Source organism: Dermochelys coriacea, chromosome 10 (assembly GCF_009764565.3).
Source record: "Dermochelys coriacea isolate rDerCor1 chromosome 10, rDerCor1.pri.v4, whole genome shotgun sequence".
Lineage (NCBI taxonomy): Eukaryota > Metazoa > Chordata > Testudines > Dermochelyidae > Dermochelys > Dermochelys coriacea.
In genome coordinates, this window is record NC_050077.1 from 41751195 (window position 1) to 41764213 (window position 13019).

A 13019-nucleotide genomic window follows, 5' to 3' on the forward strand; every position below is an offset into this window, starting at 1 on the left:
GGATACTGCCTATGACAGTGAATGGAACAATTATACCACTAAAACTGGTCTCAGGAGTTCAAGTTAATATTCTGTCTGAACAAGATTATGAGAGACTGAAAATAAGACCAAAACTGGAAATAACAAAAATAAAAGTAACTGGTTATTCTAGAACAAACATATCAGTGAAGGAGAGGTGCATTGTTAGCATCAACCATAAAAACATCAGGTACAGGTTCCCTTTCACTGTAGTGCCAAAGGAGTTGATAGCAATTTTAGGCCTGGCTGCATGTGAGAAACTCAGTGTGGTAAAATTGATGATCTCACAACAAGAGCACACTGAATCTGTCTACAAGGCACTTATTTTGGAATATCATGACCTGTTTCAAGGTTGGGTTGCTTGCAGGGTGAACATACAATCTGGATAAACAAGCAGGTCACTCCAGTTATCCATCCATATCGAGAGGTGCCATTTGGACTCCATGATAAACTCAAGGCCAAGGCCCTCAAGATGCTGGCGGAATTGGATGAGTCAGGTGATGAAGAGTCTGTGTTGCAGACAGACAAGTCAGAGCTGCAGAGCATGCTGTGCACTCTATCCAGCAAAGTGTAGGACTTGAGCACATGCAATGGCCAGATCACCAAGCTCGGCATGGCACTACAGCATTCCCTCAGCGAGCTGGAGACCCTCAAGTTGCCCACTGAAAGTAACAAGACGATCAAGCAGGTCAATGAGTGTGCCACACTCCTCCGCATCATCTCCAATGTCATGATCAATGCCTGCTGAGACTTGCTAACCTGCCTGGAGAAGGGGTATTTGGGAAAAGTGAGTGGTAAAGACTCACTCCAGAGTGATGTGATGGTCACCTCTCCTTTCTAGGCAGTTGACACATTGGGTTTATGGAAATGTACTACATGGGTTAAAAATTTAATACATGTGTTATTAGATAATTGTTAGTTGTTTTTCTTTAAGAGGGAAGATGTAGAGATATGTTTGTAGAAGATTAAAATTTAGAGATGCTCCCTCATAAGGGATAGTATTATGAATATAGGTTTCAGAGTAGCAGCCGTGTTAGTCTGTATTCGCAAAAAGAAAAGGAGTACTTGTGGCACCTTAGAGACTAACAAATTTATTAGAGCATAAGCTTTCGTGAGCTACAGCTCACTTCATCGGATGCATTTGGTGGAAAAAACAGAGGAGAGATTTATATACACACACACAGAGAACATGAAACAATGGGTTTATCATACACACTGTAAGGAGAGTGATCACTTAAGATAAGCCATCACCAACAGCAGGGGGGGGAAGGAGGAAAACCTTTCATGGTGACAAGCAGGTAGGCTAATTCCAGCAGTTAACAAGAATATCAGAGGAACAGTGGGGGGTGGGGTGGGAGGGAGAAATACCATGGGGAAATAGTTTTACTTTGTGTAATGACTCATCCATTCCCAGTCTCTATTCAAGCCTAAGTTAATTGTATCCAGTTTGCAAATTAATTCCAATTCAGCAGTCTCTCGTTGGAGTCTGTTTTTGAAGCTTTTTTGTTGAAGTATAGCCACTCTTAGGTCTGTGATCGAGTGACCAGAGAGATTGAAGTGTTCTCCAACTGGTTTTTGAATGTTATAATTCTTGACGTCTGATTTGTGTCCATTCATTCTTTTACGTAGAGACTGTCCAGTTTGGCCAATGTACATGGCAGAGGGGCATTGCTGGCACATGATGGCATATATCACATTGGTAGATGCACAGGTGAACGAGCCTCTGATGGTGTGGCTGATGTGATTAGGCCCTATGATGGTATCCCCTGAATAGATATGTGGACAGAGTTGGCAACGGGCTTTGTTGCAAGGATAGGTTCCTGGGTTAGTGATTCTGTTGTGTGGTGTGTGGTTGCTGGTGAGTATTTGCTTCAGATTGGGGGGCTGTCTGTAAGCAAGGACTGGTCTGTCTCCCAAGATCTGTGAGAGTGATGGGTCGTCCTTCAGGATAGGTTGTAGATCCTTGATGATGCGTTGGAGAGGTTTTAGTTGGGGGCTGAAGGTGATGGCTAGTGGAGTTCTGTTGTTTTCTTTGTTGGGCCTGTCCTGTAGTAGGTGACTTCTGGGTACTCTTCTGGCTCTGTCAATCTGTTTCTTCACTTCAGCAGGTGGGTACTGTAGTTGTAGGAATGCATGATAGAGATCTTGTAGGTGTTTGTCTCTGTCTGAGGGGTTGGAGCAAATGCGGTTATATCGTAGCGCTTGGCTGTAGACAATGGATCGAGTGGTATGATCTGGATGAAAGCTAGAGGCATGTAGGTAGGAATAGCGGTCAGTAGGTTTCCGATATAGGGTGGTGTTTATGTGACCATCACTTATTAGCACCGTAGTGTCCAGGAAGTGGATCTCTTGTGTGGACTGGTCCAGGCTGAGGTTGATGGTGGGATGGAAATTGTTGAAATCATGGTGGAATTCCTCAAGAGCTTCTTTTCCATGGGTCCAGATGATGAAGATGTCATCAATGTAGCGCAAGTAGAGTAGGGGCATTAGGGAACGAGAGCTGAGGAAGCGTTGTTCTAAGTCAGCCATAAAAATGTTGGCATACTGTGGGGCCATGCGGGTACCCATCGCAGTGCCGCTGATTTGAAGGTATACATTGTCACCAAATGTGAAATAGTTATGGGTCAGGACAAAGTCACAAAGTTCTGCCACCAGGTTAGCCGTGACAGTATCGGGGATACTGTTCCTGACGGCTTGTAGTCCATCTTTGTGTGGAATGTTGGTGTAGAGGGCTTCTACATCCATAGTGGCTAGGATGGTGTTTTTAGGAAGATCACCAATGGACTGTAGTTTCCTCAGGAAATCGGTGGTGTCTCGAAGATAGCTGGGAGTGCTGGTAACGAAGGGCCTGAGGAGGGAGTCTACATAGCCAGACAATCCTGCTGTCAGGGTGCCAATGCCTGAGATGATGGGGCGTCCAGGATTTCCAGGTTTATGGATCTTGGGTAGCAGATAGAATACCCCAGGTCCTGGCTCCAGGGGTGTGTCTGTGCGGATTTGTTCTTGTGCTTTTTCAGGGAGTTTCTTGAGCAAATGCTGTAGTTTCTTTTGGTAACTCTCAGTGGGATCAGAGGGTAATGGCTTGTAGAAAGTGGTGTTGGAGAGCTGCCTAGTAGCCTCTTGTTCATACTCTGACCTATTCATGATGACGACAGCACCTCCTTTGTCAGCCTTTTTGATTATGATGTCAGAGTTGTTTCTGAGGCTGTGGATGGCACTGTGTTCTGCATGGCTGAGGTTATGGGGTAAGCGATGCTGCTTTTCCACAATTTCAGCTCGTGCACGTCGGCGGAAGCAGTCTATGTAGAAATCCAGGCTGCTGTTTCGACCTTCAGGAGGAGTCCACCTAGAATCCTTCTTTTTGTAGTGTTGGCAGGAAGGCCTTAACTGGATACAATTAACTTAGGCTTGAATAGAGACTGGGAATGGATGAGTCATTACACAAAGTAAAACTATTTCCCCATGGTATTTCTCCCTCCCACCCCACCCCCCACTGTTCCTCTGATATTCTTGTTAACTGCTGGAATTAGCCTACCTGCTTGTCACCATGAAAGGTTTTCCTCCTTCCCCCCCCTGCTGTTGGTGATGGCTTATCTTAAGTGATCACTCTCCTTACAGTGTGTATGATAAACCCATTGTTTCATGTTCTCTGTGTGTGTGTATATAAATCTCTCCTCTGTTTTTTCCACCAAATGCATCCGATGAAGTGAGCTGTAGCTCACGAAAGCTTATGCTCTAATAAATTTGTTAGTCTCTAAGGTGCCACAAGTACTCCTTTTCTTATTATGAATATAGGCATTTGGAGATGTGCTCTGGAGGTGGAGGCTGGGAACATCCCATGGCTGTATGCAGCAGTTCACTACAGAAGCTCTCCAGTTTGTTTTATTAAAAGTTTTATTCCTTTCTCATTCATTTGGTTTGTTGGTTAATGAATCCCAAGATAGTTACAAGAACCACATCCCTAACTAGTTACAAACTAATTCCTATCAAAAACCAGATTCCTAGCAACCCTATTCCTGCATGATGACTATGAAGTAAATAGCAGCATTACAAATTATACAGCTGGAGAGTTCAGTGAGCCATAGAGATGCACTGCGAAATTATTTAAATGCAGGATGCACCAGAGTTAGAATATTTGATGTTGGTCAGCTTTAGTACTGCAGCTTTGGTTGGAGAGATGTAAGCCATGATTCCACAAAGTACATGAACACATGCTTAAGTCCCATTGAAGCGTGTTATCAATATGGGGCTTTATGGTACCAATGGTTGCATTCCATGGCTGTCAGTGACTTCTTGCCATACTCCTAGGGACAGAGTTTCATTGTCTTTAGCTGAGTAGTGAGATTTTCTTAGAGAGACTGGGCCAGATTCCCATGTCCCATCTGGCTTCTTTGTGCCATAAAAATGATGCAAAGGAGCCAGACTATATCTGTTACTGGCTGGCTGAGAATACCCGAGGCAGGGCAGGGGAAGCTCTCAGATGGTGTAAACCTAGCAGAGCTGACTACTGCAGGAAACACCAGCTGCTGCTCTGGTACTAGGGTGGGAGTGAGTGTTGGGGGGATGGAAAGGAGGTGTAATACACTTTTGGCACTATATGTAGCTGGTGTCAGTTACAGCAGGCCCTAGATCCTGTACCTCTACCTGGGCTGTCTGCCCCCTTTTCTGACTCCCAGATTGTGCAGCTCCATTGGAATCAGGCTGCCTGAGCTTCCTAAATTGACAGTTGTCCCCAGGATCCTCTATGAAGGGATTACGGATCAGAATGGTATTATTATGACTTTTGTTACCATAGCCCCAGTCATAGACTGGGACCCCATTGTACTAGGCACCATATAAACACAGAATAGTAGCATTAACACTACAGAATAGTAAGCATTTTCACAGGTATAAGTGACTGCACAAGGTGCAGGTCAGTGGAGGATCAGGCCCTCAGTGCTTCAACCCATCCTCTTGAACCTTGTATACTCTGTCTCTTCTAATCTGTTGTCAAAACAGCTCTGGTGGAGTCATGCTAACAGGGCTTTTCCAGCTACCCACTGACCCTGGAGTTCCAGGGCATGTATGGCAGACCTCTTCAGGAAAAGTTATACAGCATCAGGCTGCATCACCTTTCCCCTAGAGGGACCTAGACCTACTGGGATGGGAAGGAGGATGAGGCACACAGCACACCTCTCCCTCTAGCTCTGCTCTTGAATTCCCACCGTGGAGCCCTGCCCCTGCAGAGGTTTTTCCATGGATCTGGAACCGGGAGCAGTGCCATGCATTCCTTTACATAGAGAAATGGGGAGTGCCATGCACCAAGGGATCCTACTGTTTCTGCTCTGGATTTCCCTAGGGCCTTTCATCCAGAAATCTCTCAGTGCTTTACAAACCTCACAGCCATGTTCACCAGCACACTCCAGCTGTTTGTGCATCCTTTTGTCCTGTGTTTGTACAGCACGTAACTGGTCCCTGGCTCCCAGGCGCCTGGTCCCTGGTCCTGGTCCCTGGCTCCCAGGCGCCATGCTGGTTTTAATGGTTTGACCATGGGATGGTGTTCCAAGAAGAAGGATTGCTAGGCAGAGATGGGCTCCACCTAATGAAGAGAGGGAAGAGCATCTTCGCAAGCAGGCTGGCTAACCTAGTGAGGAGGGCTTTAAACTAGGATCACCGGGGGAAGGAGACCAAAGCCCTGAAGTAAGTAGGGAAGTGGAATACCAGTAGGAAGCAATACCAGGAGCATGCAAGAGAGGAGCACTCCTACCTCATACTGAGAAAGCAGGACATCAGTGAATTATCTCAAGTGCCTATACACAAATGCAAGGAGCCTGGGAAACAAGCAGGGAGAACTAGAAGTCCTGGCAAAGTGAAGGAATTATGATGTGAATGGAATAACAGAGACTTGGTGGGATAACTCACATGACTGGAGCACTGTCATGGATGAATATAAACTGTTCCGGAAGGACAGGCAGGGCAGAAAAGATGGGGGAGTTGCATTGTATGTAAGGGAGCAGTATGACTGCTCAGAGCTCCAGTTTGAAACTGCAGAAAAACCTGAGAGTCTCTGGATTCAGTTTAGAAGTATGAGCAACAAGGGTGATGTCGTGGTGGGAGTCTGCTATAGACCATCGGACCAGGGGGATGAGGTGGACAAGCCTTTCTTCAGGCAACTAACAGAAGTTACAAGTTCACAGGCCCTGGTTCTCACAGGGGACTTCAATCATCCCAATACCTGCTAGGAGAGCAATACAGCGGTGCACAGACAATCCAGGAAGTTTTTGGAAAGTGTAGGGGACAATTTCCTGGTGCAAGTGCTGGAAGAACCAACTAGGGGCAGAGCTTTTCTTGACCTGCTGCTCACAAACCGGGAAGAATTAGTAGGGGAAGCAAAAGTGGATGGGAACCTGGGAGGAAATGACCATGAAATAGTTGAGTTCAGGACCCTGACAAAAGGAAGAAAGGAAAACAGCAGAATACAGACCCTGGACTTCAGAAAAGCAGACTTTGACTCCCTCAGGGAACTGATGGGCAGGATCCCCTGGGAGAATAATATGAGGGGAAAAGGAGTCCAGGAGAGCTGGCTGTATTTTAAAGAATCCTTATAGAGGTGGGCAGGAACAAACCATCCCGATGAGTAGAAAGAATAATAAATATGGCAGGCGACCAGCTTGGCTTAACAGTGAAATCCTAGCTGATCTTAAACACAAAAAAGAAGTTTACAAGAAGTGGAAGCTTGGACAAATGACCAGGGAGGAGTATAAAAATATTTTACTCAGGCATGCAGGAGTGAAATCAGGAAGGCCAAATCACACCTGGAGTTGCAACTAGCAAGGGATGTTAAGAGTAACAAGAAGGGTTTCTACAGGTATGTTAGCAACAAGAAGAAGGTCAGGGAAAGTGTGGGCCTTTTACTGAATGGGGGAGGCAACCTAGAGACAGAGGATGTGGAAAAAGCTAATGTACTCAATGCTTTTTTTTGCCTCTGTCTTTACGAACAAGGTCAGCTCCCAGACTACTGCAGTGGGCATCACATTATGGGAAGGAGGTGACCAGACCTCTGTGGAGAAAGAAGTAGTTCAGGACTATTTAGAAAAGCTGGACGAGCATAAGTCCATGGGGCCGGATGCACTGCATCCAAGGGTGCTAAAGGAGTTGGCAGATGTGATTGCAGAGCCATTGGCCATTATCTTTGAAAACTCATGGCGATCGGGGGAAATCCCGGATGACTGGAAAAAGGCTAATGTAGTGCCCATCTTTAAAAAAGGGAAGAAGGAGGATCTGGGAAACTATGGGCCAGTCAGCCTTACCTCAGTCCCTGGAAAAATCATGGAGCAGGTCCTCAAGGAATCAATTTTGAAGCACTTAAGAGGAGAGGAAAGTGATCAGGAACAGTGAGCATGTATTCACAAAGGGCAAGTCATGCCTGACTAATCTAATTGCTTTCTATAACAAGATAACTGGCTCTGTGGATGAGGGGAAAGCAGTGGACGTGTTATTCCTTAACTTTAGCAAAGCTTTTGATATGGTCTCCCACAGTATTCTTGCCAGCAAGTTAAAGAAGTATGGGCTGGATCAATGGACTGTAAGATGGATAGAAAGCTGGCTAGATCATCGGATTCAACGGGTACTGATCAATGGCTCCATGTCTAGTTGGCAGCCGGTATCAAGCGGAGTGCCCCAAGGGTCGGCCCTGGGGCCGGTTTTGTTCAATTTCTTCATTAATGATCTGGAGGGTGGCGTAAATTGCACTCTCAGCAAGTTTGCAGATGACACTAAACTGGGAGGAGTGGTAAATACACTGGAGGGTAGGGACAGGATACAGAGGGACCTAGACAAATTAGAAGATTGGAACGAAAGAAATCTGATGAGGTTCAACATGGACAAGTGCAGAGTCCTGCAGTATTAGGACGGAAGAATCCCATGCACCGCTACAGATTAGGGACCGAATGGCTAGGCAGCAGTTCTGCAGAAAAGGACCTAGGGGTTACAGTGGATGAGAAGCTGGATGTGAGTCAACAGTGTACCCTTGTTGTCAAGAAGGCTCACGGCATTTTGGGCTGTATAAGTAGGAACAGTGCCAGCAGATTGAGGAACGTGCTCATTCCCCTCTATTCGACATTGGTGAGACCTCATCTGGAGTACTGTGTTCAGTTTTGGGCCCCACACTACAAGAAGGATGTGGAAAAATTGGAAAGCATCCAGCGGAGGGCAACAAAATTGATTGGGGGCTGGAGCATGTGACTTATGAGGAGAGACTGAGGGGACTGGGATTATTTAGCTGCAGAAGAGAAGAATGAGGGGGGATTTGATAGTTGCTTTCAACTACTGGAAGGCGGGGTCCAAAAGGATGGATCTAGACTGTTCTTAGTGGTAGCAGATGACAGAACAAGGAGTAATTGTCTAAAGTTGCAGTGGGGGAGGTTTAGGTTGGATGTTAAGAAAAACTTTTTCACTGGGAGGGTGGTGAAGCACTGGAATGGGTTACCTAGGGAGGTGGTGGAATCTCCTTCCTTAGAGGTTTTTAAGTTCTGGCTTGACAAAGCCCAGGCTGGGATGATTTAGTTGGGGATGGATCCTGCTTTGAGCAGGAGGTTGGACTAGATGACCTCCTGAGGTCCCTTCCAACCGTGATATTCTATCATTCTATGATTCTGTAATAATACTCATCATGCTTTAAGGGTAGGTGGTGCTAATGGGCTGAAACAGAGATCAGGAGGGGGTGTGACGTTATTGACATAAACTGTGACTGTATAGATTATTGTTGCAACCACTGTTATATATTTGCAGCAAAGGTTGTTGTGTGAGATGTCTATGACAAGGTTATGATTTGCTGGTTATGATATTATCTGATGCATGTATCATTTTTGTACTTAAAGTTGTAAGTATTGGCTCTATACTGTCTGTATTTCAAACTTGTGCTGTGCTTCTGGGTGACATCCCAGAGAATTTGGCATCAGCTCTGCCTAGGCTGCTTGATGGCCCATTAAGGACCATCAACTATAGAACTGACCCACTGAGAGAAAGCAGATACACCTTGTGACTCAGCAAGGCATGCAGGGACATGCCTATGGACAGAACTCTAAGGTTTTTCCATGACATGTGCTGGATAACTTGTCTTTGAAACAAAGAAAGCAGAGGCCACATGGCAAGAGACTATAAAAGACTGCTGCATCTCCTCCCTCTTGTCTTCAATCCTGTGTCTGACCTCTGGAGGGACTTTGCTACAAACTGAAGTTCTGAACAAAGGACTGAATGACCCATCCCAGCTGTGGATGTAATTGAGACTTGATTTGAATCTGCAGTTTATTCCATCACTGCTACAAGCCTGAACCAAGAACTTTGCCATTACTGTATGTAATTGATTCCATTTAATCAATTTTAGCTCTCATCTATATTTCTTTCTTTTTATGAATAAACTTTTCGATTTTAGATTCTAAAGGATTGGCAACAGCGTGATTTATGGGTAAGATCTGATTTGTATATTGACCTGGGTCTCAGGCTTGGACCTTTGGGATCAGGAGAAAGTTTTTCTTTTACTGGGGTATTGGTTTTCATAACCATTTGTCCCCATAATAAGTGGCACTGGTGGTGATACTGGGAAACTGGAGTGTCTAAGGAAATTGCTTGTATGACTTGTGGTTAGCCAGTGGGATGAGACCAAAGTCCTCTCTGTCTGGCTGGTTTGCTTTGCCTTAGAGGAGGAGAATCACCTCCCTGGGGCTATGACAGCCAACTCTAAGCAATTTGTCTTGAATTGATACTCTCAGAAGTGTCCCACCAAAGGGAGCATCGTTACAGGGGGACCCTGGGTTGGGGGAGGGGAGGTGGCACTAAGGGGCTGCAGCAGGGACGGGGCTCTGCGCTGGGGAGCAGTAAGGGGCCGCAGTACGGTGGCCGCGCTGGCGAAGGAACCGTGCTGTCACGTGACACAAGGCACTTTCGCCCAGAGCCTGTCACGTGAGCAGGCAGCTCCATGGGGGGAGCTTCGCTTCCTCCCGCTCCGACGTCTCGCGAGGCTTGGCGCTGCGGTAGGAGGTCGGAGGCAGAAGGACGGAGCCGATCCCTGTTCGCTGCTCGGTGTCGCCGCCGTTCCCCTCTCGCCCCAGGCCGCGTCGCGCTGTGTCCGGCCTCAGAGGAGGATGTCGGGCTCCGGGTCGCTCTGCCTGTTGCTGGCCGCCGCCAGCCTCATCTCGGGTCCCGCCGCAGCGCAGAACGGTGAGTGGGAGCGGGGCAGGGCACGGGGCGGGGGCTGGGGAGCGGGGCAGGGCACGGGGCGGGGGCTGGGGAGCGGGGCAGGGCACGGGGGGGCTGGGGAGCGGGGCAGGGTGTGGGGGAGCGGGGCAGGCCACGGGGGCACGGGGGAGCGGAGCCTGGCACGGGGGAGCGGAGCCTGGCACGGGGCGGGGGCTGGGGAGCAGGGCAGGGCATGGAGGGACTGGGGAGCGGGGCAGGGCATGGGGGGACTGGGGAGCGGAGCCTGGCATGGGGGAGCAGGGCAGGGCACGGGGCGGGGGCTGGGGAGCGGAGCAGGGCACGGGGGAGCAGGGCAGGGCATGGAGGGACTGGGGAGCGGGGCAGGGCATGGGGGAGCGGGGCAGGGCATGGGGGGACTAGGGAGCGGAGCCTGGCATGGGGGAGCAGGGCAGGGCACGGGGCGGGGGCTGGGGAGCGGAGCAGGGCACGGGGGGGCTGGGGAGCAGAGCCTGGCACGTGGGAGCAGGGCAGGGCACGGGGCGGGGGCTGGGGAGTGGAGCATGGCACGGGGGGGCTGGGGAGCAGAGCAGGGCACGGGGGAGAGGAGCAGGCTGGGGGGGCTAGGGAGCGGAGTAGGTGGGCTGAAGAACAGGGTATGGCTGGGCTGAGGAGTGGGGTGGGGGTTGTGAGGGGGCTACCCCCCATATATGGGGAGGCGGCATGGTGCTGGAAGAGAAGGGGGGTGAAAGGGACAGGGGGCTGGGCAGTGGAGTGCAGGGGCAGGTGTGTGTGAAGGGTGAGAGCAGGGTACAGTGGTGCTGGGGAGGAGCCTGAGAGAGGCTGGTAGGAAGCAAGGCTGATATGTGGGAGTGGGCAGAGAAGTGGAGAGGAGTGTGGCTGTGGTGGGGGGAACTGGAGGCTCCTGAGAGGGAGAGCAGTGAGGATTGGGCAAGAGCAGGAACAGCAAGAGATGGGGGGATTAACAGTGAGGTATGTAGAGCTGGAAGGGGTGAGTAGGTAGTGTGGAGGGAGGCTGGGTGGTGGTAATGTCAGGGAGTGTGCATGTTTCTGAGGGTGGTTTGAGAGAGAGGCAGGGCAGTAGTGAATCGGGGTGGTGTGTAGATAGCAGAATAAATTTGATTTGCCTGGGTAAGGATCAAGGCACAGACAGGAGCAGGTGTGCACGTTGGATGCCGTGATCTCTTAGGGCAAATCTGCACTACAACATTAAGTTACATCGACATACAGCCATCACAATAATTAAATCGTTTTTGCATGTCCACACTACGCTCCTTGTGTTGGCAGTTTGTGTCTTCACCAGTAGCTCTTGCACTGATTTAGCTATCAGTGTAGGGCAGGGGTGGCCAACCTGTGGCTCCCGAGCCACATTCAGAAGTTAATATGCAGCTCCTTGTATAGGCACCAACTCTGGGGCTGAAGCTACAGGCACCAACTTTCCAGTGTGCAAGGGGGTGCTCACTGCTCAACCCCTGGCTCTGCCACAAGCCCTGCCCCCACTCCACCCCTTCCTGCCTGCTCCCCTGAGCCAGCCATGCCCTCGCTCCTCCCCCTCCCCCCCCAAGCCTCCTGCATGCCTTGAAACAGCTGATTGGCAGGTGTGGGGGGGAGGGGGAAGAGGAGCTGATGGGGGGGCTGCTGATGTATTACTATGGCTTTTCGGCAATGTACATTGGTAAATTCTGGCTCCTCCTTAGGCTCAGGTTGGCCATCCCTGGTGTAGGGCATTGTGGGATGGCTTCTGAAAGATGGCAACAGTTGATGTAAGCAATGCACCTTCTACGCTGACACTGTGTCAACCTAACTACATAACCTAAGCGCTACACTTCTCACGGAGGTGGAGTCATTAAATTGGTGTAGTGAGTGGACTGCATCAGTGGGAGCTGTATTTTAGTGTTGTCGCTTACCAAGTTTGGTCAATGTAAGCTGTCTTTTGACCTAATTCTGTAGTGTAGACCAGGCCTAAGCGCTGGAGCAGCAAAAGCAATATGATCTGCTGAATACTGGAGTGTGGAAAGTGGATTTGGAAAACTAGTGCCGTTCTGTAAGAAGAACGTAGAGAGTCAATGTGGCTATATGTGAAAAATGTTTGTTATGGAGAGTTCAGCAGTTGCCACTTTAAATATTCTCTGCCAAGATATAAATATATAGTTTAAAAAGTATACTTGTGCTAATAGCTACTGTGAAAACATGATGCTTTGGATCAGTCATCCCACTTAAAATCTCTGATGGCCCTTCTGAACCTGTTCTGAATAGCATAACCTGTTCATGCAGTGGAAATATTATTTAAACAGTAAATGCTGTCTGCAATGTCAAGACCCATAGCTTTAAATCACAGCTGCTTTCTGAATTTTTGTATCTCAAGGAGCTTCTGAGGCATATAATGCCTTATGCAGCATATGAGATGCTCCTGGTAAAATGGAATGTCTCTGTCCGCCTACTAAATCTGCATCTGTTGAGCTGCTTTAAATGATTTATAATGGAATAAAATTGTAGTTCCTTAGCAACCAAAGAGATCCTCTGATAGGGCCATAAAGGAAAAACTGTTTGTTTTCTCATAGGGTAGTGTGTGCTAAATCTAGCATAGCATATCATTTCCATGGTGCGAGTTTGCAGCTAAGTGCATGATAGTGGTGGTGTAAAGCAGGGCCAAGAGGCTGGGTTAAATGAGTGAAACTCTAACATTTCAAGGAAGGTCATGTAGAGCTTATAAAAATGAATAAGAACATAAGAACGGCCCTACTGGGTCAGTGCCTGGTGCCCCAGAGGGAATGAACAGAACAGGTAATTATCAAGTGATCCATCCC

At 48.4% G+C, this 13019-nt stretch overlaps 1 protein-coding gene across 1 annotated transcript in view; it reads left to right on the plus strand.

Annotated features, from left to right (window-relative positions):
* Positions 1-631: 631 nt before the first annotated feature.
* Positions 632-13019, plus strand: part of NPTN (neuroplastin) — a 139598-nt gene continuing 127210 nt past the window's right edge. The window contains exons 1-2 of the mRNA XM_038418787.2: positions 632-745; positions 9768-10215. Coding sequence (XP_038274715.2) covers positions 632-745; positions 9768-10215 — 562 coding nt within the window. The remainder of the gene's footprint in view (positions 746-9767; positions 10216-13019) is intronic.